General features: G+C 42.2%; 2 protein-coding genes across 4 annotated transcripts in view; one reads left to right on the top strand and one right to left on the bottom strand.

The window, feature by feature from the left end:
- Positions 1-16269, bottom strand: part of LOC308290342 (myelin-associated neurite-outgrowth inhibitor-like) — a 73374-nt gene extending 57105 nt beyond the window's left edge. For all 3 annotated transcript variants that reach the window (XM_080732138.1, XM_080732139.1, XM_080732140.1), the window contains exon 1: positions 16136-16269. The gene's annotated coding sequence lies outside the window, so the exon portion shown is untranslated. The remainder of the gene's footprint in view (positions 1-16135) is intronic.
- Positions 16270-19924: 3655 nt separating this feature from the next.
- On the top strand, positions 19925-20902 carry LOC308289467 (manganese-dependent ADP-ribose/CDP-alcohol diphosphatase-like; the record flags this gene model as incomplete). Its single annotated transcript, XM_080731155.1, has 1 exon — positions 19925-20902. One exon carries the CDS (start codon positions 19925-19927, stop codon positions 20900-20902), a length of 978 nt encoding a protein of 325 aa, XP_080587281.1.
- Positions 20903-26087: the final 5185 nt, after the last annotated feature.

Here is a 26087-nt window from a genome sequence, read left to right as displayed (position 1 = left end):
TGGCCAAACACACATGAAACAACGTACAACAAAGTGCACAGTACCTAGGGATGTTAATGGTTAACAGTTTAACCAGATTAATACTAGTTAAAGGTTTAAATTAAGAAAGAACCATAAGCATTTGAGTTGGCTTTTTAAAAGTCTGTTTCTGCGCTCTCTCAGCATCCATTTAACATCATCTTATATCACAATCCAAATCATATCCATGAAATGAACTACTGTATGTTAGTATATTACAAGAACGGAGACGCGAGGAAATGGAAAGGAGACGGCAAGCTTTGTTATTAAATCACGGAAAGCTGTTGTGTTGACCATGGTTGTAGCAGGGAATGTCTGTTACCCATCTTTTTCAGATGTGTTTATCTCCATAAAATAGTGCAGCATGTGTGTAAGTTCTGCCTGACCGGGAGGATGATCAGCAACTACTGTTACTACATTTAAAGGATAAGTACGAAAGTTGCAATCATGAAATTAAGTGTATTGGATTTCCCATGGCATGCATTATATAATGTGCAAAGTTTGGAGTCAATGGCACTACTGTGGTGTGCCATTAGGAGGCAAACACTAACAGCGTACACCTTATCGATTGTCTAACTGTAGGATTGGCTCATATCATTAATAGTGCTATAGTGTAAATGTGTGCAGGAATCTACAGTATGTTAAGTGCTACATTTGCGTGAATCCCACAATACATGATTCCTACATTGCAAATAGGGCTGTCACAATTATTACATAATCGTCTAATCTCAATTATTTGAGGCAATCACAATTTTTTGCATAATCGTCATCGTTTCCATGTTGAGAAATGTTAATATAGTAACAAACACTTTCAAAAAGTAGTGGAAATAGCAGATCTACAAGCTCAAAAAGTAGCAGATCTACAAGCTCACAACGTGTCGCAATGCGACAAGTTGTGAGCAGGTAGATCGGCTATTTCTACTATCAATGTTCTTTTTTAACTATACAATTGTCAAATATGTCAGTAATTTCTTTGTATATATAAGTTATGTGTCATGATTGCCATGTGCAACTTCAAAGCCTAAAAGCAAAACAGAAATGTAACGACAGATACACAATTAAATCGTTATTTGAGGGACAATTAATCGTCATGTTGTTTATTATTGTGATGTTTTTTTTTTTATCTGCTTATTGTAAGTCGCTTTGGATTAAAAGCGTCTGCTAAATGCCTAAACTGTAACTGTAAACTGTCATGTAAAATGTCATAATTGTAACAGCCCTAATTGCAAAATTGTACATTACTAGAGGGTCGCGGCACTTCGGGCCGCTCACATCTAGTTAAAAAAAAAAAAAAAAAAGAAAAAAGGAAAACGTAAAAAAAAAAGTTTAAAAAGTTTAAAAAAAAGGAAAAAAAAAAAAAAAAAAGGGGAAAAAAACGTAAAAAAAAAAAACGTAAAAAAAAAAAAAAACGTTAAAAAAAATTTTTTGGGGGGGGGAACTATTGTGGCGGAACTATTGTGCCGCAGCGCACGTTTCCGGTCGGACATATTTGACCGGCGGACTATTTTATACAGAGGCAAAATATGAGGGTAATAACGAATACAACTGTATACAGAGGTTTGGAAATAACATCTTGCAAAGGTGACATGGGTGTTTGAATTTTTAAGCTATATTTAGTACATATGTAGTACATCTTGGCCAAGTGGTTTGGTATTTAAGTTAGCGATACATGACCCGGAAGTAGATCACTTACTCTTTTGTAATATAAAGATGAGAAGTGAAAAGTGAATGTAAAAAACTAGCTGAACATCCCTATTCAAGGAGTAGTTCACCCAGAAATGGACTTATTATCTATCAATTACAAACCCCATGAAGCCTAGAATTCATGGAGATTTTTTAGTTTTTGTCGCATTCCTAAATCAATAATTTGATGACAGGGTCATGAATAGGAGACTCAGTATAGGACACTCTACTCCGTTGTCAAATTATTGGCTTAGGAATGTGACAAATGAGTACTTTTTTGTTTGGACTACTCCTTTAAGGGAATCTCATAATAGGCAAACATTCAGCGAAAATAGCCAAACTACAAGCTCACAACGTGTGGAGTTGCTACGTGTGGCGGCTTTTTTTGACAAAGATTTGGCAGAGGGCCCCCATCAACAAAGTATATAGGGTTTATTTTGGTTACGGTCTATGAGAGAACAGGGAAGATAAAGCCAAATAAATCATCATCTGGATGTGAAACACACAGTAATAATACCAGTAAGACTCCCTAATCGGGAGATAAGCGACCGTAGGTGGCTTATCTCCACAAATAGGGCAAAAATTTGTTTTTCCAAAATCTTCCTGATCCATGTTGATGACATGAGTGTAGACATGCTAACACACAGTAATAATACCACATAAATGGAATGCTAGTACACACTCCTACTCACAAACAAAGCAGAGTAGTGTAGCCTACTGGGACTTGACTCAGTGAAACATGCAGGTGGTGTTAACACACCACTGTAGCCCTGGGCCTGAGCGCAACAGAAGCTGCAGCCAGCTAGTTAAGCTGCTGGTCAGTACAGCTGCTAGGTGTCAGCAAGTTCACCGTTCTGCTCCCACACTAAATCATACAAGGCTGGATTTAGACTGCAGTCAAATCTAGCCTGAATCTGATTTAGTTCTCAAATCCCATCTCTTGGCCTGACTCTTCACACTGCATTTGCAAGTGACACAGATTAGGGCATTAACGAAAAAAAGTCGACAAGTCGACTGAGTCGTCTTCATTTCACAAGTCGACTCCCACCAGAGAAAGTCGAAAGTCGAAGTTGAAAAAAAAAAAACCTTTCTATCATTATTGCCAGACCCATGAAATGGGTAGGCCTACATAAGCAAATGTCGGTCTGTCCGGGTTTTCTATATAAAGGGTATATATGATGATGACATGATGATGACATGCCTACAAAAGGCATGATATCATAAATGATGATGACAGACAGGGGGTCTGGCACAACCAGGTTGACCTGGTCTAGTTTTTGCTCCATGTGTGCGTCTGTACAGCATTCAAACAGTAGGATTGCTTATTGTCAAGGACGGAATGATCCAACATTACAGTGCTTCATTACAGGTATAACATCGTTCTATTGTGAAAATAGCAGATCTACATAGGCGCAGCTATTTTCACAATTTCTGCCTCTATATATTTGACAATTTGTCATTTTAGAGGAATTAAAAAGTCCTTTATACAATAATTGGGGTGTCGTGTGTGATGTGATGACGTCATCAAACGATAAAGTCGACTTCAACTCAACTTTTAACCGAGTCGATGCGACTTGCAAAAATCACAAGTCGTTAATGCCCTAACACTGATCTGATCTGTGTGTTCAGACTGATTTGAACAACTTCAACCCAAAGTGCCCTGCGTCGACATATCTGCTTTGGTGGTTACAACGTAGACGCCATGACTTTTCTCTCTTTGTGTTTTTAGATTTTTCAATGTTCCTCTGACATTGGAGTTAGGACCTTGTGAACCCATTTTCTGCCATGCCGTCTTCATATATTGCATTAATTGTTCCTGTACATTTCTCATGTACGGAGACATCCCCCCCAAAGTGGTAGGAGACGTTGAATCTCTCCCTCTGTCCACTGAATGCTGCTTGCCATTTTTTCTCTGAAGTGTAAAACCTACAGTGATGTTGCTAGGTTTTCAATGTAATGGGTCCCGGGACCCACAGGTGGTCATTCAAATGGGTCCCAGAAAGGTTTTATGAGTCCTCAATACAATGTTTTCGAGCGCTGTGAGCTTGTAGATCGGCTATTTTCAAAATGTTGCCTATTTCTTATATTTATTTTACAATTTGGCTAATGTTTGAACTTAGAACTAGGATTTCTAAATACACTAGGCTACAGACACCCATTTAATTATATTTATATCACTGGGACCCCAATTTATATTAAATGTTAAAATACTAGAGTACAAATGGAACAGGTCCATTTGGTTCCATTTGTTCACCGAGTTACAGACCCATAAAGTTCTATTTGGTTCCTAACTATCATTTATCTGGGGACCCCCTGGAACTCCCTCAAGGACCCAGGCCCCCACTTTGAGAACCACTAGTGAAAATAGTTTTTAGCTGTTCCAGGTTTAACTGATAATAAATCTTTACAGTGTTTATCTTACACAATACATTAAAAAACGAATTAAACTATCTAAACTAATATAGCAACTTAAGTAGAAGAAGTAAATTATTTTAACATGGACTCCAATGGAGGAGCATCCCCGGGACCCCAGGACCATGACATGAATGAGTCCCTGGGCGACTTGAATGAGTTTTTGATGCGGGATGCGCACGTAATGACATCACTGAACCTATGCTGAACTATTGTTATATTTTCATAACACCCTTTATCTCCCAGGTCAGCAGTGTCCTAAAATGTGTTTGAAAGAATCGGCCTGATGGTGGCGATATCTGTAGGAGCAGTGATCAAAAGTGTGTTTGAAAAAATAAAAAGCGTACATCATGATGATTTAAAAAAAAGTCTTTAAACAATAGCGATAGTAGTAGTGATACATAGTTTATGAAAAGGTTTACTAAGATAATAAAATTGAGTGTAAAGGTTGTCAAATCCTTGTAGACTTACACTGAGCTTAAGGTTTCTTTACATCGTGAAATCGCATCATCTGCTGGGCCATTAATTAGAACAGTAAATTCAATGAGAACCCAGAAGTGGCTACATTTCCAGTGAACGAAACTATACCCTTTTCTTGTAGATCTGCTATTTACAGCATTTTCTTAAGAAGTGAAAGCACTTAACTATGTTGTGGGTTTTATAAATGTTCAACTAATGAAACGTATTAACAAGAGCTAGTGACTGAACATCTACCAGGGGTTGACACTAAGGTCTCAGAGGCACTTGCCCATCGGGCAAGTACAGGTCATGTTCTACTTGCCCAAAGGTCATGCCCACTTGCCCGAAAAGTAAATCGTCCATTATAAAAGGATAGGTACGATTTTAATTACAGCTCAATTTAACACTTATTTCTTTACTTTCTGGGTCTGTGCGATAAATAATGTCATACCTCAATACCTCCAAATCCAAATATCAAATACCTACATCATAGCTACAGTATGATTGAATATTCCTATGGTTTCACACTCGTTATTTTATATTTTTAAGTGTAAAAACAGCACATTATAGGTAAACCGTGCCCTTATTTGATTTCCACAGACCAGAAGACAGAGCTTGGCATGGATAGGGGCAATGGTGCCGGAGATAAGAGTAGGGCCAAAAGTGTGACGTGACGTGACAGACAGGTGGAGCTTTTCAAACAAGGTTTGTAGTGCACTCGACAGCGGCGATAGTAAATGTAATGGATGTCATCTCTATTCTGTTTAATTTAATACCAACACATTTGTTATTGATGATTAATTTGTTTATGTGGAAATGAATCATGTCTGTGTGCGTGCAAGCGTGTTTTAAAACTCCAATAATAATGTTGGTTGCTTGCACCCCATAAAGGCAGAGTCCTGTTAGCCTGGGGGTATTGGAGGAGCTGATAATGAGAGAGGAGGAGGAGCGAAGGATAGTTAAAGACCAAACCACCCACCCACACCCCCACACACACACACACACACACACACACACACACACACACACACACACACACACACACACACACACACACACGTTTGTATTACTATACTTGTGGGGACATCAACACCAGTGCTCAGCTAAGAATAAATCAGCCATAACTCTAAGCCTAACAGCTAGGGATGCACCGAATATTCGGCCACCAAAAATATTCGTCCGAATAGCGCCAAAAACACATATTCGGTTTCGGTTTGGCTTTAGTGATTCATCACTTTTCATAGTTTTGTCAGGGCCGTTTTTTCAGAAAGGAATGTTTTTTGTGCAAAACAAATGCTTGCATTGGATTCAGAATCCCGAAAAAACCCTTGTTTGACCCCTCACATGCTACCTAAAGCATATTTATTTTTTGTATTATTGTACTGTATAGTAAAGTCTATGAGAGCCCAACTTTGATTGGCTCCCACAAGTTTCGAAAGACAAATCTGCGATGTCCCTATGGCCAAAAATGTTCCATATGGCATGTTCTAACTGTGTGCCAAATGTCATGCTTCTTTCATAAAGTGCACGATTTTTGCCTGAAATGCTCGGACAATTTTTTATTATTCTATTTTTGATTGGTTCAGGCTACGTCGCAACGCAATGGCCGACGCTCCATACGAGGACAGTTTTTCGCTCGACGTGCGGATGAGCTGTAAGTTTGTAACCCTTAAATCTAACCCCTAAATGATGAGCTGTAACCCTTAAATCTAACCCCTAAATGATGAGCTGTAACCCTTAAATCTAACCCCTAAATGATGAGCTGTAACCCTTAAATCTAACCCCTAAATGATGAGCTGTAACCCTTAAATCTAACCCCTAAATGATGAGCTGTAACCCTTAACTCACTTACTGCCAATTAAAAATGCCCTCGAGTGGCATTAGTGCCAGCCCTCTCCATAGACTTCCATGTAATTTGTAGTGCACAGATCATGCACACCCATGCACAGATCATGCACCATGTTTGTGCAGGCTGTTCACAGCTTTCAAACAAAAAAAAAAGATTGGAATTCCGTTCAGGCATTCTTGAGATAATAGCCATTATGTTTTCCTAAAATGTAAACAAAGATGGCTGCCATGTTTGATAGATGGGGTTGCTATGGGGGTTAAACATGCAATTTCGCGATTTCTATCATACATTTTTTGGGGTCCAAAAAATTTTTTTGAAAAAAAAATTTTTTTGAAAAAAAATTTTTTTTTTGTTTTTTTTCTAAGTAAAAGTCGCCCAAAGTCGCTTGGCAGGGAAGCCCATAGTGAGAAAGTTGCTCTAAAAGTCGCCTGGCACTGTATGAGTTAAATCTAACCCCTAAATGATGAGCTGTAACCCTTAAATCTAACCCCTAAATGATGAGCTGTAACCCTTAAATCTAACCCCTAAATGATGAGCTGTAACCCTTAAATCTAACCCCTAAATGATGAGCTGTAACCCTTAAATCGAACCCCTAAATGATGAGCTGTAACCCTTAAATCGAACCCCTAAATGCCTAAACCTAACCGGAATCTTTATATGCAGGCAGAGCTCTAAAAATCTGTATGGACCACAAAAAACAAGAACCATTTCTCTTGTGAGAACCAGGAAAATGTGTTCTCACCATGTCTATTTCTCTAGACCTTCAACAGGGGGTCCGGGACCCCTAGGGGGTCCTCAGAGTTACTACAGGGGGTCCTCCAAATCTTCCAATCCTTTTTATATTAACAACTTGAACCCTAGTGTTCATATTCTGAGAACTGTAGACGAAAAATAGCAGATCTACAAGCTCACAAGCGCGAGGCGTTGTGAGCTTGTAGACCGGCTATTTTCGGCAAAGAGGTTTGGTGTAGAGGAGAAAAAGAGCAGACTAAGTACACAGTAAAAGGTCAAGTTTATTAGGTAATGACGGCTCAAGTGGTTACATATCTGAAAACACAAATTGACATGAATCCAAAATACACTGATGATTGTGCTATCAAACGATTAAACTACATGGAATCTATGAACAGGTTGTGAGGGGTCCCTGCTTCATCTCTCTCTCTCAACTAAGGGGTCCTTGGCCTGAAAACGTTGAAGACCCCTGATCTAGACATATTCTACTATAAATGTGGGGGCATTTGGCCCTCACAAGTATAGCGCGCGCACACACACACACACACACACACACACACACACACACACACACACACACACACACACACACACACACACACACACACACACACACACACACACACACACACACACACACACACACACACACACACACACACACACACACACACACACACACACACACACACACACACACACACACAGTTATGGCTCTTCAATGGAGAGAACACACAATAGAGGCCCCCCTCCCCTCCTCCTACGTAATACCTCCACAAGGCATCTGCTCTGTGGGCACCGTGTCAGAAACAGTGGGCGTCATCACACTACACAGCAGCACAGCACAGAACACCAGTGAATAGGGCTCGTTGAAAATCCCCAAGGCAAGGGATATTTCAGTCATCGGGGAAACACACACACACACACACACACACACACACACACACACACACACAGTTTAACCCATTTAGGCCAAGAATTATTGAATGCTTTAGCTATTGAAAAATAGCAGATCTACAAGCTGCGTTTTTGAAAAAGTCATGAAAATGTGTGCAAATCTTTGAATATGTGTGCAAATCTTTGAATATATGTGTTTTTAAAGCGAACGTTTGTAACTCAAATTTTGCTTCTGGAGGGTCCCTGGAACTAAATATTTTGAGATGGGGGTCCGTGGCCAAATACATATCATTTTGGGGGTCCTTCACATGAAAAGGTTTGAGAACCACTGACATAGTAGTCTCTCAAGAACAGACTAACTGAGCTCCAGTTAAGTGAAAAGGACCTTTTCTTTGACGATGGCTAGCCAGATTGCTGACATAGAAACATAGGGTTTTTCAAAAAAACCTTAGGATTCAAAAGACACGGGTCAAAATTCTAATTTCAAAAATAGCAGATCTACAAGCTCACAGCGCGGCACTCAGTGCCGCGCTGTGAGCTTGTATATCTGCTGTTTTTCAATAGTTAAAGCTAAAACAATGATACGCAATAATGTGTGCCCGTTCTAAATGGTTTAAAAATACACGCTAAAGAGTAACTAAGACTATGCTTGTATTGTTTGCGGTCATAAGGGACATGCACCATTTAAAAATACACAATAAAGGGCCTCAAACCACGGGAGTGTTTCTTTTATGCCATTAATTTCAATCCCAATTACGTAGAACCGAGGAGGAACTTTTTTTTTGTTTTACCCTTTTATGTAACATTTTGTGTCGCCGACAACTGGATTCTTCCTGCCATCTCTCAAGCGTAAATATGAATACTGTATGATTGATAGCAGATTCAATCAATTCAATTCGATCTTTATTTCAAACCCAGGGAGATGGGAGATCCATATTAGTTACAATAAATGTATGTAACTTTCTTTAATGACCAAAATGTCATTTTGTCCAATCTGTATGTATAGGCTATGTTAATACAACCTACCTACTGACGATTTTGACCTGATGGTCAAGGTTCAATTTATCCCCTGAGCAAGCAAGCAAGCAGGCCGGCTCTATTAGCTCAATGGTAAAAAATGTCAGCACTCAAGCAGGAAACCAAGTTCTGGGTTGCATGTATACACAAATTGGCCTGTAAGTGGCATTGGTTCCTGGCTGTAGGGGGATGTATGCTAAATGTATTGCTTAGGTAGGGCCAGAGAATGCAGGGTTTAGTTTTAACGGGGTGTTTTGCAACAATACCACTTTGTGTGATTTTTTAGGCAAGATCTATACGAGCGGTGTCCATTAATGTTGTCAGCAAAAAGCAGCCTCATGGTGGCGCTAGAACAGGGGCATGTGAGAAATGAGTGGCAGAGGTTGTGGTTAACCAGCCAAGGAGTGTGTGTGTGCAAAGTTTGGCATGGATAGGGGCAACGGTGACAAGAGATATGAGTAGGGCAAATGTGTGACGTGGTGGACAGACGGACATCCTCTTAACCCATCACTGATCTAAACCCAAAAGGTAAATCCAAGGACAACTTGGTGAAATGAAAAGGCCTTTTTTCCCCCCATTCAAGTCTAGCCTGCAGCCAGTGGCACTGCACCGCTCCTGGGCTATTTTAGATGTAGGGCAGCAGCATGCACTGAGGGACAGCAGCTCTCTTCTTCCTGGCTATAAAGACATCTCTTCTGTCACACACCTTAGGGCTTTCACTCACTGGATTAAGTGAGGATATTGCGCTGGCTGGGACTACAGTGGAAACCTGACCATTTATTTTCAGAATATGGAAAAAGAAAAGCGTGTTCCAAATGGATGCAATGTAGTTGTTATTTATAGTCACAAGATCTTTTCATTAAATATGTATAAAACCATAGTTATAAGAAGAATAGAGAGGACACCAGATATAGAGTTGCTCACCCAGCGCATGAGGCGTTTTAACCACTTCTTCCGCGTAGTAAAACCGTGACGTAGTGGGGCCCATGTGACGAGTTTTGCGTCATAGTTTGTGTTCATGGACGCGCTGGGGCTCCAATTCATGAACGAGCTCTACCAGGTATGAACGCGCAGTCAATACAAAGAAGCCTAGATGCGCGTTCATGTTTCTGGCCCCAACTGCAGTACCTCAGAACGGCCACCATGTCCATGGCGCCTCAGAGCTCCCCCAAGGTTCTGGGGGCTTGTATAAAACCCACAGACAGATTTAACCACTTTCACTTTCAGAATTTGGCAAAAAACAGCCGATCTACAGCACAATGTGTCACACTGTGTCACAATGTGACGCGTTGGGAGCTCGTAGCTCAGCTATTTTCACTGCTTTTGTGCAGCACTCTCATAATCTTATTCATTTCCAAAAACTATTTCAAATATGGATATACCAAGGTTTCTGCCCGACTGCAACAAGAAGTGTTTCCTCACTTTGAAGAATGTTGGTCACACACAGCTCTGCAGTTCTGCCATGATTACTGTAGTTGTTGTATTACCATTTGTTGCAAGCTGCACAGAAACAATGGGAAACAAAACTATGCAAGTTGAAGGATGTTCATGTAACTAATTGATAATCAAATTAACTGGCAACACGGCAACTATTATGACAAGACATAGTGGCTGCTGCTCTAATACAGTAATGAGTATGCACGTCGCGCGCGCACACACACACACACACACACACACACACACATTAATAGGGATGCATTATTCCTTATCTTCTAGTTAACATGTCATACAGTATACATAATTTATCCTACACGTATTTATGTAGGAAAATATTTTTGTGTGTGATTTATTTTGAGTTGTTTGTGGGCACTTTTTAGTAAACCAGAACCATCCACCTTAGATCAAAATGTTCATATAATGAATTAAATTAATGACAGCATTAAGCAGGCCCCACACATCTTATGCGCAGACCTAAGATATGATTGACAGACAGTTGAATGTTTTAGGAGGACCTCACCTCACACCATCCATCCTGCTCCTCTATTGCCTGTTACATCTCTCACCTGCCACTGTCGGCATGCACACAGCCACACACACAACCATGCAAAGACACTCACACGCGCGCGTACACACACACACACACACACACACACACACACACACACACACACACACACACACACACACACACACACACACACACACACACACACACACACACACACACACACACACACACACACACACACACACACAGTGCTAAGATCATATGCCAAACAATGATGTGTGCTGACTGCTGACAACCACAATCAGTAACCTGTTCAGCCCATTTTCCACTGGCCCAACTCCACACCACTCCGCCCACTTGTGCCAGGTTTTCCACTACAAGGACCTGGGTAGAGTCTAGAGTGGTGTGAAAGTGGTACTAAACGTGGTACTAAAGTATCCACTCTAGAGTAGGTCTGAGCTAGGCCAAACAAGGCCAAACACATCATAATGACTGATCGCTCACTGACTTTTCATTTAGACTACCAGGATATAGTTGTACTACATGATAATAGATTCTATTGTGTTATAACCACTATTATAATATATTATAGTATATTATAATTATCATAGTAATGCATTAATACTTTATAATGTATTATAATCACAGTTATAATCCATTATAGTGTATTATAATTTAGGATAGTTGTAATACAAATGTATATTGTATTATAATCACAGTTAAAAGGGTCAATTTGTTTCTTACCGATAGGGGTACTTTTGTGTAATGGAAAATGTAGATATTTTTATGTGGTGCGGTGTAGTGTGGTGTAGTGCTAAAACTGCTGTCGAAAAGGGGCTTTACGAGGTCTGCTTTCTGACAGCATATGGATGACTCATCCCCGAGTGCTACCCCTCTGATGCAGAGATATTTCACAGTAATTGTACTTGGAACTGAACATAACACAAGTACTGGTAAAGTGGCTGACCAACAACTCTCGGCTTTAAGTGTGAGTGCCATTAGCGAAAGTATAAAGAATACACAACAAAGAGAGAGCGGTAAAAACAGATGATAAATTAATCAATCGCCTCCAATGCTGAAACTGATCATCTAAACCAGTGGTTCTCAACCTTTTCAGGCCGTGACACCCAAAATAATCATATTTTAAATCCCCCCCACTCTGACGAGCACTAAGGGTTGAGGCATTACATTTTGTAGAACACAGTTCTATTGTGAAAACAGCAGATCTACATGCTCACAACGCCTCGCAACGCACAATTTGGCCAAAGTTTAATTTGTCATTTTAGAGGTCTAAAAAAATCCTTAAATTGTCACTTTAGATATGTGCAGATACCCTCTATACATTTAAACTGTATATCGGTTTCTTTACTGTTGGGTGAGGAAAACAATGTTGCACATTAAGTTAATCATCTGGGGACCCCCCACAATAGTTTGGGGACCCCCCTGGGGGTCCCGACCCACTTTGTTTGACACCTTTACCTGTCCCAAAGGAAATAGGAACAAACAAAATGTCAACATCTGCTCTTGTCAGTGGGATGGGGCTTTGCCTGCATTTGACCGACAGACTACGATATATGCCAAGATGGCCCAACGACATCACATCTGGAAATAATGGTACGAGTACTTGGGTTCATTGATCTGTGATGAGCAACTCATTAACTGGTCCAGACCACAGGGGGATGAAGTGCTGGAAAGACAGCATCTGTAGCAGAACTGTTGGGTCTGGGAACATGAAGTGACTCCAGCCTTTCTCTGGTCTGACAGTTTTATGGCTGCCATTGTCCAGCCCACCATTCAACAACATAAGACTGCACGCAATGCAACCCACACCGATGCACACTGGGGCTTCTGTGCTAGCATTAACTGTAGCCCGGGGGCTTTAAAATATCACACTAGATTTGATTTGGCAGAAATTTCAATGGGGAAATCTAATATATTTTATTCTAAGTAATTCTTTGTAGTTCTGTAACCGTGCTAAAGCAGAATATTATGAAATACACGTACCCTCAGTCAGCAGCTACACTAAAACAACCTTTCCTAACAGGATTTCCAAATAGGCCATCTATTATTCACCCAAACCATATCTTTTGGTATAATAAATATTTGCCTACCTTGGCATTTGGCAATTGTGAGCAAGAAGATGGCTATTATAGAAATCACTAAATAGCATACCTCTTGAATAGATGAATCATTCAAAATATCATACAAAATAACAGAATAAACTCATTTCCACTAAATAATAATAAATAAATCTCATACCCCACATCTGACGCTGATCCCATCATAATTGTTATTAAGAGCACCGTTGTGTGGCAGTGGCAGAGACTACGCAGTACCACAGAAATTCCTTAACTCCAGAGCTTCTTGAATGAATGAGGATTAGCAACCAATGACTAAAGCAGGTGATTAATCCCCAGAAAGAGATAATCGTGAGGGGGATTCATTTCGCTGATAAGGCTTGTCATACAAGGACAAAACTGATCCCTTTAATGTTCTGTATCGCCCCGTCTATTTTGTACAATTTATGCGAGGTTATATTTAGTGAGTGAAGCGATTAAGTGTTGTGATGAATACATTGTCAAATTGTTATGTCTGCGCCCCAAACACACGGAGAACAAATCTTCGACACAACTGTGATTCTTATTGCTGGTAACAACTAGTATAGGCCATAAAAGATGTGCTACCTTGCGGGGATCCACTAGTAAGGTAATCTCTCGAGAACAGACTCTGATGCTAAAGAAACAAAACAGAGTGGGCGTTCCCTTTTATTTGACGATGGTTATCCAGATTGCTAGTAGGGCTACTGGTTCACAAAGTGGGGTCCGGGGACTACCAGGGGTAATTGAGTGGGCTTCCAGGGGGTCCCCAGCAAAATCCCCAGCAAAATAAGGAAGTTAACACTTAAACCCCATTTAAATTTTTTGGGCTGATTAGAGAATAGCTTTTTCATGTTGACAACATTTCTCTCTTGTTATGAGTCCCTGACACAAGACCTTTTCAGATGGGGGTCTGCAGCCAAATACATATCAATTTGGTGGTCCTTGAGGGGGGGGGGGGGGGGGGTTCAACAACTGCACTGCACATACATCAGACTGGCATTCATTCACATTCCAGAGATAAGGAGCAGCCAGGACAGCCACGGTTAGGCTTCGCTTTGGTCAGAGGTGGAAAAAGAACGTAGTAAAAGTATCAATACTGCAACGCAGAAATACTCTGTTTCTGGAATTTAAGTACACATGTATTGGTATCAGAATGTATCTTAAAGTACCAAAAGTAAAAGCACTCATTGTGCAGATTTCACAAGTCAAAATGTATACAAAAATCTTTGGAAAATAGCCGATCTACAAGCTCACAATAGAACTGCTATTTTCAAATGGACGAAATATATACAGGGCTGAACTGAAGTGGTCAGTGTGTTTTGTAATAATAAATGTAACTAGTAACTAAAGTGTCGTACAGTAATTGTAGTGGAGTAAACGTACAATATTTGGAGTGGAGTTGAATATTAGTGGAGTAGAAGTAAAAGTATTGGAAATACAGATAACTCAAAATTGTACTTATAAGTACAGTACTTGAGTGAATGTATTTAGTTACTTTACACCACTGGTTTTGATTTGGTTGGACAGAAACGGTCCCACACACACACACACACACACACACACACACACACGCTTCTATCCGACACCATTTTGAAAAAGCCCACTGATATGTAGATAACAACTGAACTGTGATGCAGCTCCATGCCACCACAGTCACACACACACACTCAGTGTTATTAATGCTGCAACATGACCGTCCCAAAGCAAAACCACATTAATATCAACCTATCAAGGCCATTATGAAGCCTCTCGTCCTTTTAGACGAGCGTTGCTCGACAGAAATGACATGTTTCCAATATGAGAAATAAAACAATAAGCCTGTCGGCACTTCTTATTCTCCCTAGTTGAAAACACGTCATTTTCGGCGAGCTAACAGAGTATAATAAATGTGACCAATTAACCATTTAAACCACAAGTATCCTTCATTGTTGTACGTCAAATAAGAGAGAATCCGATCTACAAGCTCGCACACACGTCAAATGATGTGCTGCGGAAGGAAGATAGGGCTTGTAATGTGTAGATTCGGCTCTAACAACCATATCTCCCGGAGCATTTTAGTAAAGTGTGTGTGTGTGTGTGTGTGTGTGTGTGTGTGTGTGTGTGCGCCAGAGGCGTCAATTGTCTATGGCAGCTGCCGATGCCATACCAACAAATAAAACGTACTTTTTTTTTTACAAATAAATTCATCATGAACGTTGCTAAAGGTATGGCAACATGACTGGTGTCTTGCACGCGCGTGCAAGACACCAGTCATGTTGCCATACCATAGCCCTTTCTGAACTGACGCCGCTGGTGTGCGCCCCCCCTCTCTGTCTGTATATCCTTTCAATTGTCCTCCGTTTGGTGCTACAGCGGTTAGCCTTCCAGGCTAAGCTAGCCTAGCACGTCAATATCAAAGACTTTTCACTGGTGCTTATTGTTGCTCCTCACAACCGGTCAAATTGACCGCCAGTCGGTGTTGTCAACTTGTCACATTATAAGTGTCGGTCATTTCCATGACCCCCCCTCCTCCCCCCCGGCTTCACTGTAGCTCAGACCCGGCTGGGATGATGTGTTGCTAAGCTAAGCTAAGCTAATGTCAGCTAGCCTTTAATGGCAATGAACGGTTAGCTGTCTGTCTGGATGCGAGGCTGCAGCACGCACACACACATAGAGAGAGAGAGAGTGATGCAGAGAGATGCTACAGCGGGTTAGCGGACCAAGCTAAATGCTAACCATGATAATAGCCAACATCATCCACTGTGTTTTAACCACATGGATCAACCACCACTAGCAGCAGCATCACTTGTTCTGTTCTGGGCACGTTGTCACCGTTAACAGGCGAACAGTGGGCACATTCGGGCGAGAAAGAGTGCGGATCGTTTTACTCTGGCCGGACGGTTTCTTTCGGCGGAGATTTATTTTAGAACGATCATCGACCACCAACACCGACCTATCAAACTCATTCCTTTACATCGCTGACATCCATTTACAATCCCGCACACACACATAAACACACACACAGTAGCGGACTGGACTTACCGTACGAAGAGATTCCTTTATCTCTGTGTGTGTCTTGTTGTTTGTTTAAAGGTCTTTCTGTTCTGCTGCTGCCTGGTTAACGTTCTGATCCGATCCTGACGGGGCTTCGTTCTCTCGCTACAGCAGCGTTTCAGGGGCAAAGCTGTGACTACACAGCAGAGCAGACTACACACACACACACACACACACACACACTGAAGGGGAACAGAACAGCCACGGTGTGGGGGATGGGGATGCATGGTGGTCGGGTCGGGGAGGGAGGGAGGGATGCAGAGATGATGATGCTAGTAGGGACCAGGGCAACCGATAACTTTCTTTCTTTATCGATCCCCATTATTTAGTGCACTACTTGCACATTAAGCATGGCTTAGTTTTAGTCTTCCTGGGGCCCACCATGACACAAACAGAAAAACCTAGACTGCAATCTGTTTGATTGATTGAAGAGTTTATTAGCAGTTTGCAATAGAAAAAATCACACCCAATGTGAAGTGAGCGGTGGTCGTGCTTGCGTAACGTCTAGGATTTGAGTCTAGGATGTACAGGCTATGCTAACGCTGAGGAAAAAGGCTACAGACACACGCACAGCGACTCTATGGAGCGGTTTACCACCGCTCAAAAGGTACAGTTTCATGACAGCACAAATCACTGGTACACGGTCAACTAAAAGGAGATCCTAGTAAGCTTCACAGCTTATTTACACAGGGACCACTTTATGTATCTTATACCAGTAACACTCCCTAATCGGGAGATAAGCGACCGTAGGTCACTTATCTCCACAAATAGGGCAAAAATGTGTTTTGCCAAAATCTTCCTGATCCATGTTGATGACATGAGTGTAGACATACTGTGTATTGATTTTCGTGATTTTAGGGCAAAATCTGTAGGAGCAGTATCCAAAAATATGTTTTTAAAAATCGGCCTGGAGGTGGCGCTATATGGGAGAGATTCATGTTGATGGGATGAGTGTAGACATACTGTGTACCGATTTGCGTGATTTTAGGGCAAAAATTGTAGGAGCAGTGTCCAAAAATGTGTTTTGCAAGAATCGGCCTCATGGTGGCGCTAGAAGAGGGCCATGTGAGAAATGAGGGGTGGGGTCTCCGCGCCGGCAAGGCGGACGAATAGGTACCGGCCCCGGCTGTCCCGGTCGCTCCTAGCCGGAGTTACGGCATTTTATGTGAGCTGCAGTGTAGGGGGTCCTCCACTGGGGGCGCCACCACTTTTGCATCCGTTCTGGAGCACCAGGAGTGGGTGGTCCCCGGGAATTCCCCGTGAGCAGCCCCGTGGGGGTGGTCATTTGGTCAGTTTAGCACATTTGGTCATTTTTTACATCTGGGGGTCCCCCAGGGACCTGGGGGTCCCTGGAGCTCCGGGGGTCCTTGGAGGTTGTAGTTTGGCAGGTAAGGAACGTGTGTGCAAAATGTGGCATGGATCGGGGCAACGGTTGCGGAGATATGAGCAGGGCAAGAGTGTGACGTGTGAGGTGTGACAGACAGACTGACTGACGGACTGACACTTTGTGCAGGGTTTGATAGTAAATGCGACCTACGGTCGCAATAACATTGAAAGACAGACAGATGGAACATAGCACTGTCATAGGATAACATCAATTACAAAAGCATAAAAAGGATAACATCAAGTACAAATGCAGAAAAGGAGGGGGTGGAAGCATGGGGGCTTAGTCTATATTTACCAGTAAGGCTCCCTAATCGGGAGATAAGCGACCGTAGGTCACTTATCTCCACAAATAGGGCAAAAATGTGTTTTGCCAAAATCTTCCTGATCCATGTTGATGACATGAGTGTAGACATACTGTGTAGTGATTTTCGTGATTTTAGGGCAAAATCTGTAGGAGCAGTGTCCAAAAATGTGTTTTGCAAGAATCGGCCTCATGGTGGCGCTAGAAGAGGGCCATGTGAGAAATGAGGGGTGGGGTCTCCGCGTTGCCTTGGCGGACGAATAGGTACCGGCCCCGGCTCTCCCGGACGCTCCTAGCCCGAGTTACGGCATTTTATGTGAGCTGCAGTGGAGGGGGTCCTCCACTGGGGGCGCCACCACTTTGGCATCCGTTCTGGAGCACCAGGAGTCGGTGGTCCCCGGGAATTCCCCGTGAGCAGCCATGTTGGAGTGGTGATTTGGTCATTTTTGCACATTTGGTCTTTTTTTACATCTGGGGGTCCCCCAGGGACCTGGGGGTCCCTGGAGCTCCGGGGGTCCTTGGAGGTTGTAGTTTGGCAGCCAAGGAGCGTGTGTGCAAAATTTGGCATGGATCGGGGCAACGGTTGCGGAGATATGAGCAGGGCAATAGTGTGACGTGTGAGGTGTGACAGACAGACGGACAGACTGACTGACTGACGGACTGACACTTTGTGCAGTGTTTGATAGTAAATGCGACCTACAGTCGCAACAAGTCTTGAGTAGCAACTTGCGTATTATGCACTCGTCGTGGCCATATATGGCCTATGCTTGTGCATAAAATGATGACATTCAAAATGACAGAAGTAATTATTTCATTATTCTATGAGTTTATCATTTCATACAGACTTGATCAACAGATCGTCTGGCGCCTAGTCATCACCTAGTCATTTTGCGTTACTTTCTCCTTGTTGGCTGGCCCCAGCCAAATATGGTTATTATGGGGCCAGCCCACAGCCATATTGGCCCCGTAGCCATATATTTGGGAATTCGCGCCACTTTCTCCTGTGGTAATCAATAAAATCTAGTATTGGGTAATTCGCGTCACTTTCCGAAGAAAATGACAAGAGTGACCTGATACATTGACCTATGTCATTTTGAAATGTATGTACGGGTATGTCTGTATGAGATGATAATAAACTAAAGAACTATCGTCGAAAGATGCAATTCTGGGAAATTGTAAGTGTCGTCTTCTCCCCCTTGCTGATGTCGGCCTAAGCAGGGTTTGAACCACTCACTTTTATAATAAGATATCATGATGTCACATGAAACTTGACCAATCATGGAGATTGGCCCGTTTATAGTCTGGTTGACCGAAATTGAATCCTCAAGCTTATCGGACATATGCCCATTTATGCCCATCTGATTGGCTACTGGAATAGACGCCCCCCTCCCGTGGCTCTTACATATGCTTCGATATTATGACATCACCCTTTACCCCTCTCTGATAACATAGGTTTGGCTAATCTATGTAAGGCCCATTTATAGTTATTTCAGGTCGCACTTATTGATGGTGACGTCACCAAGAATGCTGGTCTCTCATTGGCTGTTGATGGTGACGAAGGTAACGTCATCACCCAGTTGATGACGTCACTCTGTGTTATTTCAAGGGTTCTCCCATTGGATGACGTCACCCTGTGTTTTGTCAAGGGGTTTCCCATTGGATGATGTAAACACTGACACATAAACATAGATTTGGCTAATTTATAGATAGATAGATAGATAGATAGATAGATAGATAGATAGATAGATAGATAGATAGATGTAAGGTTAAATTCTGGGACATACAGTATCTGACTAGTTATTTATCTGGCCTCGATCGGACCCTCTCTGATTAATCCAGGACGTCCGTTTTCGTGGGCAGGATTTATGTTGGTTGAAATCAGGTGATATTCTAGGCCAAATTGAGACTTCACTGATTGGTCCAGGTCCTGACCGTGCTTGCTAGGACCAGATGTAGAAAGTAACCTAAAATAGTTATATAATGACCTCATCATGCAATTACATCACAAGATTGTTTTATATGCAGCTGTTCACCTGTTGTGTTAATCCCATAATAGGTGTCCTAGGACATTGAGGACACTCAGAACAGGAATGGAAGATAGTTCCTCCCAAACACCACTGTTTACATTTGGAGTCATATCGGACATTCAGTACGCTGACATAGATGACGGGTGCGTCCACTCACATCAGCGATACTACAGAAACAGCTTACAGCTCCTACGAAATGCACTGGACACCTGGTCCATGTCGGCCGTCAAACCGAAGTTCATCCTTCAGCTCGGAGATATAATCGATGCCGTCAACAAGAAGAACGAGACATCTGAACAAGCTCTGGACACACTGATGAGCGAATTCACCTCCAGTCCCGGTGAGGTTCATCACGCGTGGGGAAACCACGAGTTCTATAATTTCAGCAGGAGCACATTGTTCAGCTCAAAGCTCAACAGCTCAACCCACTGCAAGGAGGCCAACGGTCCCCAAACCGGAGACATCTACGCCTACCACTTCAGCCCCGTCCCCAGGTTCCGATTTATCGTGCTCGACCCCTATGACGCGAGCTGCATTGGGAGAGAGGAGACAAGTGTGGAATACAGTAATGCACTGACACTTTTAAAGCAGCACAATCACAACGAGGACCTCAATCAGCCTCCAGAGTCTGAGGGTCTGGAGAGACGGTTTGTGAGGTTCAACGGAGGTTTCAGTAAGGAGCAGCTGGATTGGCTGGACGGTGTTCTGACCTTGGCTGATGGGAGAAGTGAAAGGGTCACCGTTGTCAGTCATATCCCTGTACACCCCAGCTCCACCCAACCCCTCTCCCTGGCCTGGAACTACGATGAACTGCTGACCGTTCTACACTCCCACGGCAGCGTGGTCTGTTACATGTGTGGACACGATCACGGCGGCGGATACCACAGGGACGAAGATTCAGGAGTGCACTACCTCATTTTAGAGGGGGTGGTCGAGACTCCCCCTGGCAGCGATGCTTTTGGCACGGTCTCTGTTTATGACGACAGAATGGTTCTGAAAGGGTATGGGAGAATAGCTGATAGAGAGATGCTGTTTCCGTGATGGGTAATTGGTAAATGGTGCATTTCTATAGCCTTTGTCAAAAGCACTTTAGAACGTGCATTACATTCATGACGGTGGAGGAAACCATGGCATTGCACAGAAGAGTATGCTTATGTTCTCTGACTTATACTTAAATTTCAAACAAAATACAAACATGGTGTCAACAATATTAGTGGATTGACTTCCTTGGCCCAGTGGCAGCAAGCATGCACAAGAGAGTTGGTACCGATCTGTGCAGTGGTTTGGAAGATTAGCCGCCGCTGATGGACGGGTGGGAGCTGGGAGGATGGAAAGGCACACAGAAACCTGGCCGACATACATACTAGAACACCGTTCTAGACTGCTGGCCTCTTATGCTGTTATGCCATTAGAACTGAAGAACATTAAATCTCCATATTTTCCCAATTGAAATTGAAGAGGGTTATGTTCTCATTGGAGTGGACAGTGGAGGATAACTGTAGCTAGTGCAGTATTGTGTGTGCATAAGGAATTTGGCCCTGATCTGTACAGCGGTTTGTGACATTGGCCCTCATATACTGTAAGACAGACGATGAGAAATATAATCTTCCCTTTGGCCAGGGGGAGATAACTATTCCTGGAGAGGGCATCATTTCTTTAATGGTCTGTGTTCAATAGTAACACTGATGGCGGAGGCAACCAGCGATGTAATGTCTCAGTCCCACTCCTTAGGAGCAGCTAGAGCTTCAGTCTATTGCACCAGGATCAACACAAAACCAGGAACAGCCAGGGATCTAACCTGGAACCTTCTGGCTTGCAAACAGCCTCTCTACCTCCTAAGCCAGTGTTTCTCAACCTTTTTTCTGCATGGGCACACCTTTCATGTCCCAAGAATCCATGGGCACACCGACATACTGCAATACGGGGGTGTAAATATCGTCACTGTCGGGAAGAAACCTTGTATCTCCAAGTTTCAAATTTGTACGTTTCTTTGCAAAGTAAAGCCCTGCTTCGTCATACAAGGCTGTCGCACAACAGTAGTGAAAACAGCAGATCTACAAGCACACAACTGTAGATCGGCTGTTTTCACTAGTTTAAATCATTTTTAAAATGATAAACACAATACTGGCTTTCAAACAGTTTCAAGGGGCACACTTGACCCTTCTCAGGGGCACACCAAAGGTCCCCAGGCACAGTGGTTGAGAAACACTGTCCTTAGCTGGGGTGACCTTGCAATGCAGAGCTCACTTTCAAACTACAATGACAGGCCAATGTCTGTTAGCTTTGGCCAGCAAATGAATGGCAACTATTTGTTTAAGTACATTTTATAAGTTGTTATCAGGCGTGGAATTTCGTCATTTTAGGGGAAGGCCAGTTTGGCCTTTGGTGTTGTTTATTTTTTGAGGGCACAAATGCCAGGGCAGGAAGGCCATCAAATAACAGGATTTTAGTCCATTGAAAGAATTAATTGAATTTAAGGGTTAACCCTAACCATAACTACAGTAAAGTTAACGCAAGTTTGGATTGCGTTAAAGATGGGAGTTAAGAATTCAGAATCTCAACAAAAGACAAGTTGACTACATGACAAGAAAGAGACACTGTCTGGTGTCTACATATTGACAGAGACAGAGCAGAAAGTGGTACAGTCACCTGGGCTGGGGCTTTAAGGCCACTGTGGCCTCAGGTCATGCCATTGGTTTGAGGGGCACAAGGCCAAACTGAGGGGCAACGACGGCCATGGCCTTCATGGCCTCCATGAAATTCCTGCCCTGGTTGTTATTATTAATTATTAATAGTGCCATTGTCTAGGAAACAGCATTCATTTACACTGTGTTGCAGAGAGGTTGTGGTGTTGTTGGGTGGATACTGCTCTGAGAGAAGGACTGGACATTAAGTTACTGGTGAATTAGCTAGAATTTAGCTTGATCAACAAATCTAGAGGGACATGCACAGTAACTGCCTGCACAGAAAGCAAATGTTTTCTTTCATAAATGGACAGGTTTTATAGGTTTCTTCTGTCGCAAATGTTCTTTCACTGTTTGAACATTACAAATTAAAGACTTTATATATTGTTGTTAAAAAGGGAAATGATCTAAATTCTATTTAAATAGAATTGCACAACGTTGCAAGCACAGTTACAGCAGTGCTTTCCCCAGAGAGAAGTTCTGACACCTCCAAAAGTCCATAAACGTTGTAAATTAATTTTACTGTAGTTCTTCAACCTAGGTTTTTATTTATTTATTATTATTCATTTTTGAAGTACACTGTTACACTGTATGGTTGTTTTGTTGTTTTTGGGTTGTCCTGGGTGACCTGTTGTTGTCTTGTTTTTTTGTGTGTAATAAGGCTGAGAGTGCTCCTGGCACAAGCATTGTATGTCTATACCTGTATGGATATGCATTTGACTAATAAACCTGAACCTGAACCTGAACCTGAAGCGGTGAAAGCCGCTTCCAATGAGTGGATTTGTGTGTCCCATGCCCATATATGGTCATCCCAGTCCAGAATGAACAGGTTTTATCAAAAACAAAATGTCTGTCACCTCATGTCCATATATGGTCATTCCAGTCCAGAATGAACAGGTTTTATCTGTCCCGTACGTCCAGAATATCAGTCCAGAATGAATAGGGTTTTTCAAAAACAAAATGTGTGTCCCATGTCCATATATGGTCATATCAGTCCAGAATGAACAGGTTTTATCTGTCCTGTCCCGTCCGTCCGTCCGTCCGTCCGTCCGTACGTCCGTACGTACGTATGTGTGTAGTGTCCGTCCCGGTCTGATGATTGGATACTTTGAGGATTGGTCAAGCTTCACGACAATTCGGCCCTCCAGATAAAATCATTCATTCATTCAGAATATAAAGAATGTATAGATCACAGAGTTCATAACTCTAGAACACATAGAATAAAAGTTCACCGCTTCACTTCGAACCGAGGTTTGATTTTTTTGTCTTTGTTAAGCTGATAAAGCAGTTTGTTTGATTTATGAATGAAAGATTTGATTAATTCAAATGTACATGTCACAGGGCAGCACAGGGCTAAAACAAAACATGTGACACCAGACTATAGTTTACAGATTTAAATACATTAAATGATCAATAATAAAGAATGGTATAGCATCATCTGAGCATGTCAGGATGTCTGGCTATTACTTTGATCACTAACAATGTATCTCCTCACATAATGGCAGTGGTGTAAAGTAACTAAGTACATTTGTAATTAAGTAAGTAATGTACTTAAGTGCATTTTTTGGCGTATTTGTAATTTACTTGAGTATTTCCAATTTCCACTACATCTTGGATCCAAACATTGTACTTTTACTCCACTACAGTTATTTGAAAACTTTAGTTACTAGTTACTTTGCAGATATAAATTATAATGTTATTATATAACACACATAAACCACTTTAGCTTTATTTTATTTGGCCGATCTACAGTACAAGCGCACAACGAGTCGTAACAGAGTATTTCTATATTGCAGTATCTCAAGTGTTTTACACTTGAGTACTTTTCCCACCACTGTAATAGATGGATTGCCAGAGGCCTTTCCTCTAGCGCTGCCATTAGGCCAGAATGTATTCACTTGCTCACATTTTCAACCAAATTATAATATGTTTCCTCCGGCGGCATAGCTCAGGGGTAGAGAAACAGTTATTAGTGCACGAAGGGTTCCCAGTTCGAATCCGGGCTCCCCCTGAGTTAATGTCGAAGGGTCCTTGGGCAAGACTCTGAACCCCACATTGCTCCCGGTGAGTAGGTTGGTACCTTGCATGTTTTCCTCTGCCAACGGTGTATGAATGTGTGCGTGAATGGGTGAATGTAATGTACAATCTATGTAAAGCACCTTGGATAAAAGCGCTATATAAATGCACCATTTACCATTTAGCAATCAGCCATAATCTGTCAGGTTTTGCAAAAACAGAACACAAATTCCCCGCTTTGCACTGCACCTCCCGTCCAGCATTGGCTATCACAACCAAATTCTCGAGAAAAGGAAATTCTTATCTTGTATTATAAATAAAAAAGGCAGACCAGACAAGTTTACCGGTTTAAATATTTAATCACAATTTTACAACAAAGAATGGTATTAATGGAAACAAGTCCCCAGGACATTGTTGTGTTATCCTTTTAGATCAAATGTCTGACTATACCTTGTGCTGTTTACATTTCTGACTAATAATGTATTCAATCAATCAATCAATCAATCAATCAATTTCATCTAAGGTCTGTCTGTCTGTCTGTCCACTTTGGTCACAACCAACATCAATCACTGTCTGTCTGGACTACATGCAATTTGCTATATGCACATTAAGGATGCCCATGTGGGTGACCCATGTGGCCTTCCCTCTAGCGCCACCATTTGGCCAAAATGTATGACTACTGTGCTTATGAACTCCTAACCAAGTTACCTCGAAAACTACAGGCTGAATTTCTGTGATTTTGGACAATGGACCCAAAGGAGTGGTTCTCAATATCAGGTTCAGGTCCAAATGGACCTTTACACACGCACACGCACACGCACGCACGCACGCACACACACACACACACACACACACACACACACACACACACACACACACACACACACACACACACACACACACACACACACACACACACACACACACACACCAACCGTACAGTTTCACACTTAACAGTAACGTATCGCCATCTAGTGTTTGCAGCATGCAAATGTAGGCTACTACATTGGCATCCGTCTGCACTTGGATGTTGATGTTTAACTTTATTACCCCCTCATTTTGTTTGTGCAGTATAGCATCATCATCCAATAGCCTACAAAATGTCAACAACAACAAACTGATCCTACAGCAGCAGCACTCACCATAAACTACTTGTGTCTAGTGAGTGAGTCTACCGGCTTTGTTGACAAAGGAACTCAAATTCCCAGCTGGCACTGCGCCTCTCATCTAGCACAGGCTAAACACTCGAGTAAAAAAAAGAATCAAGAAAAAATTACATTTTACAAATTCAAATAAAATGGGAAAAAACCCGCTATAGGCCTACGATCAGATTTCCTTCTACAATTTAGAACAACGTGATTTATTTCAAATTAGGATTACTGCTGAACTGAACTAAAACAAAGACCTATCTGAGTCATACCCTCGCGTGAGCTCGCTCTTCCGGAAGTGAGAGCATCATGCGAACAGGAGCTGTCCGGGGTGCTGATTCTGTAAGTAGTGACTCTCATTTATTTCACATTTAACCA

This window comes from Nannobrachium achirus, assembly GCF_963921795.1.
Source record: "Nannobrachium achirus genome assembly, chromosome: 8".
Lineage (NCBI taxonomy): Eukaryota > Metazoa > Chordata > Actinopteri > Myctophiformes > Myctophidae > Nannobrachium > Nannobrachium achirus.
The sequence above is the reverse complement of the archived record's forward strand: the minus strand, read 5'-3'. Positions and strand labels throughout refer to the sequence as shown.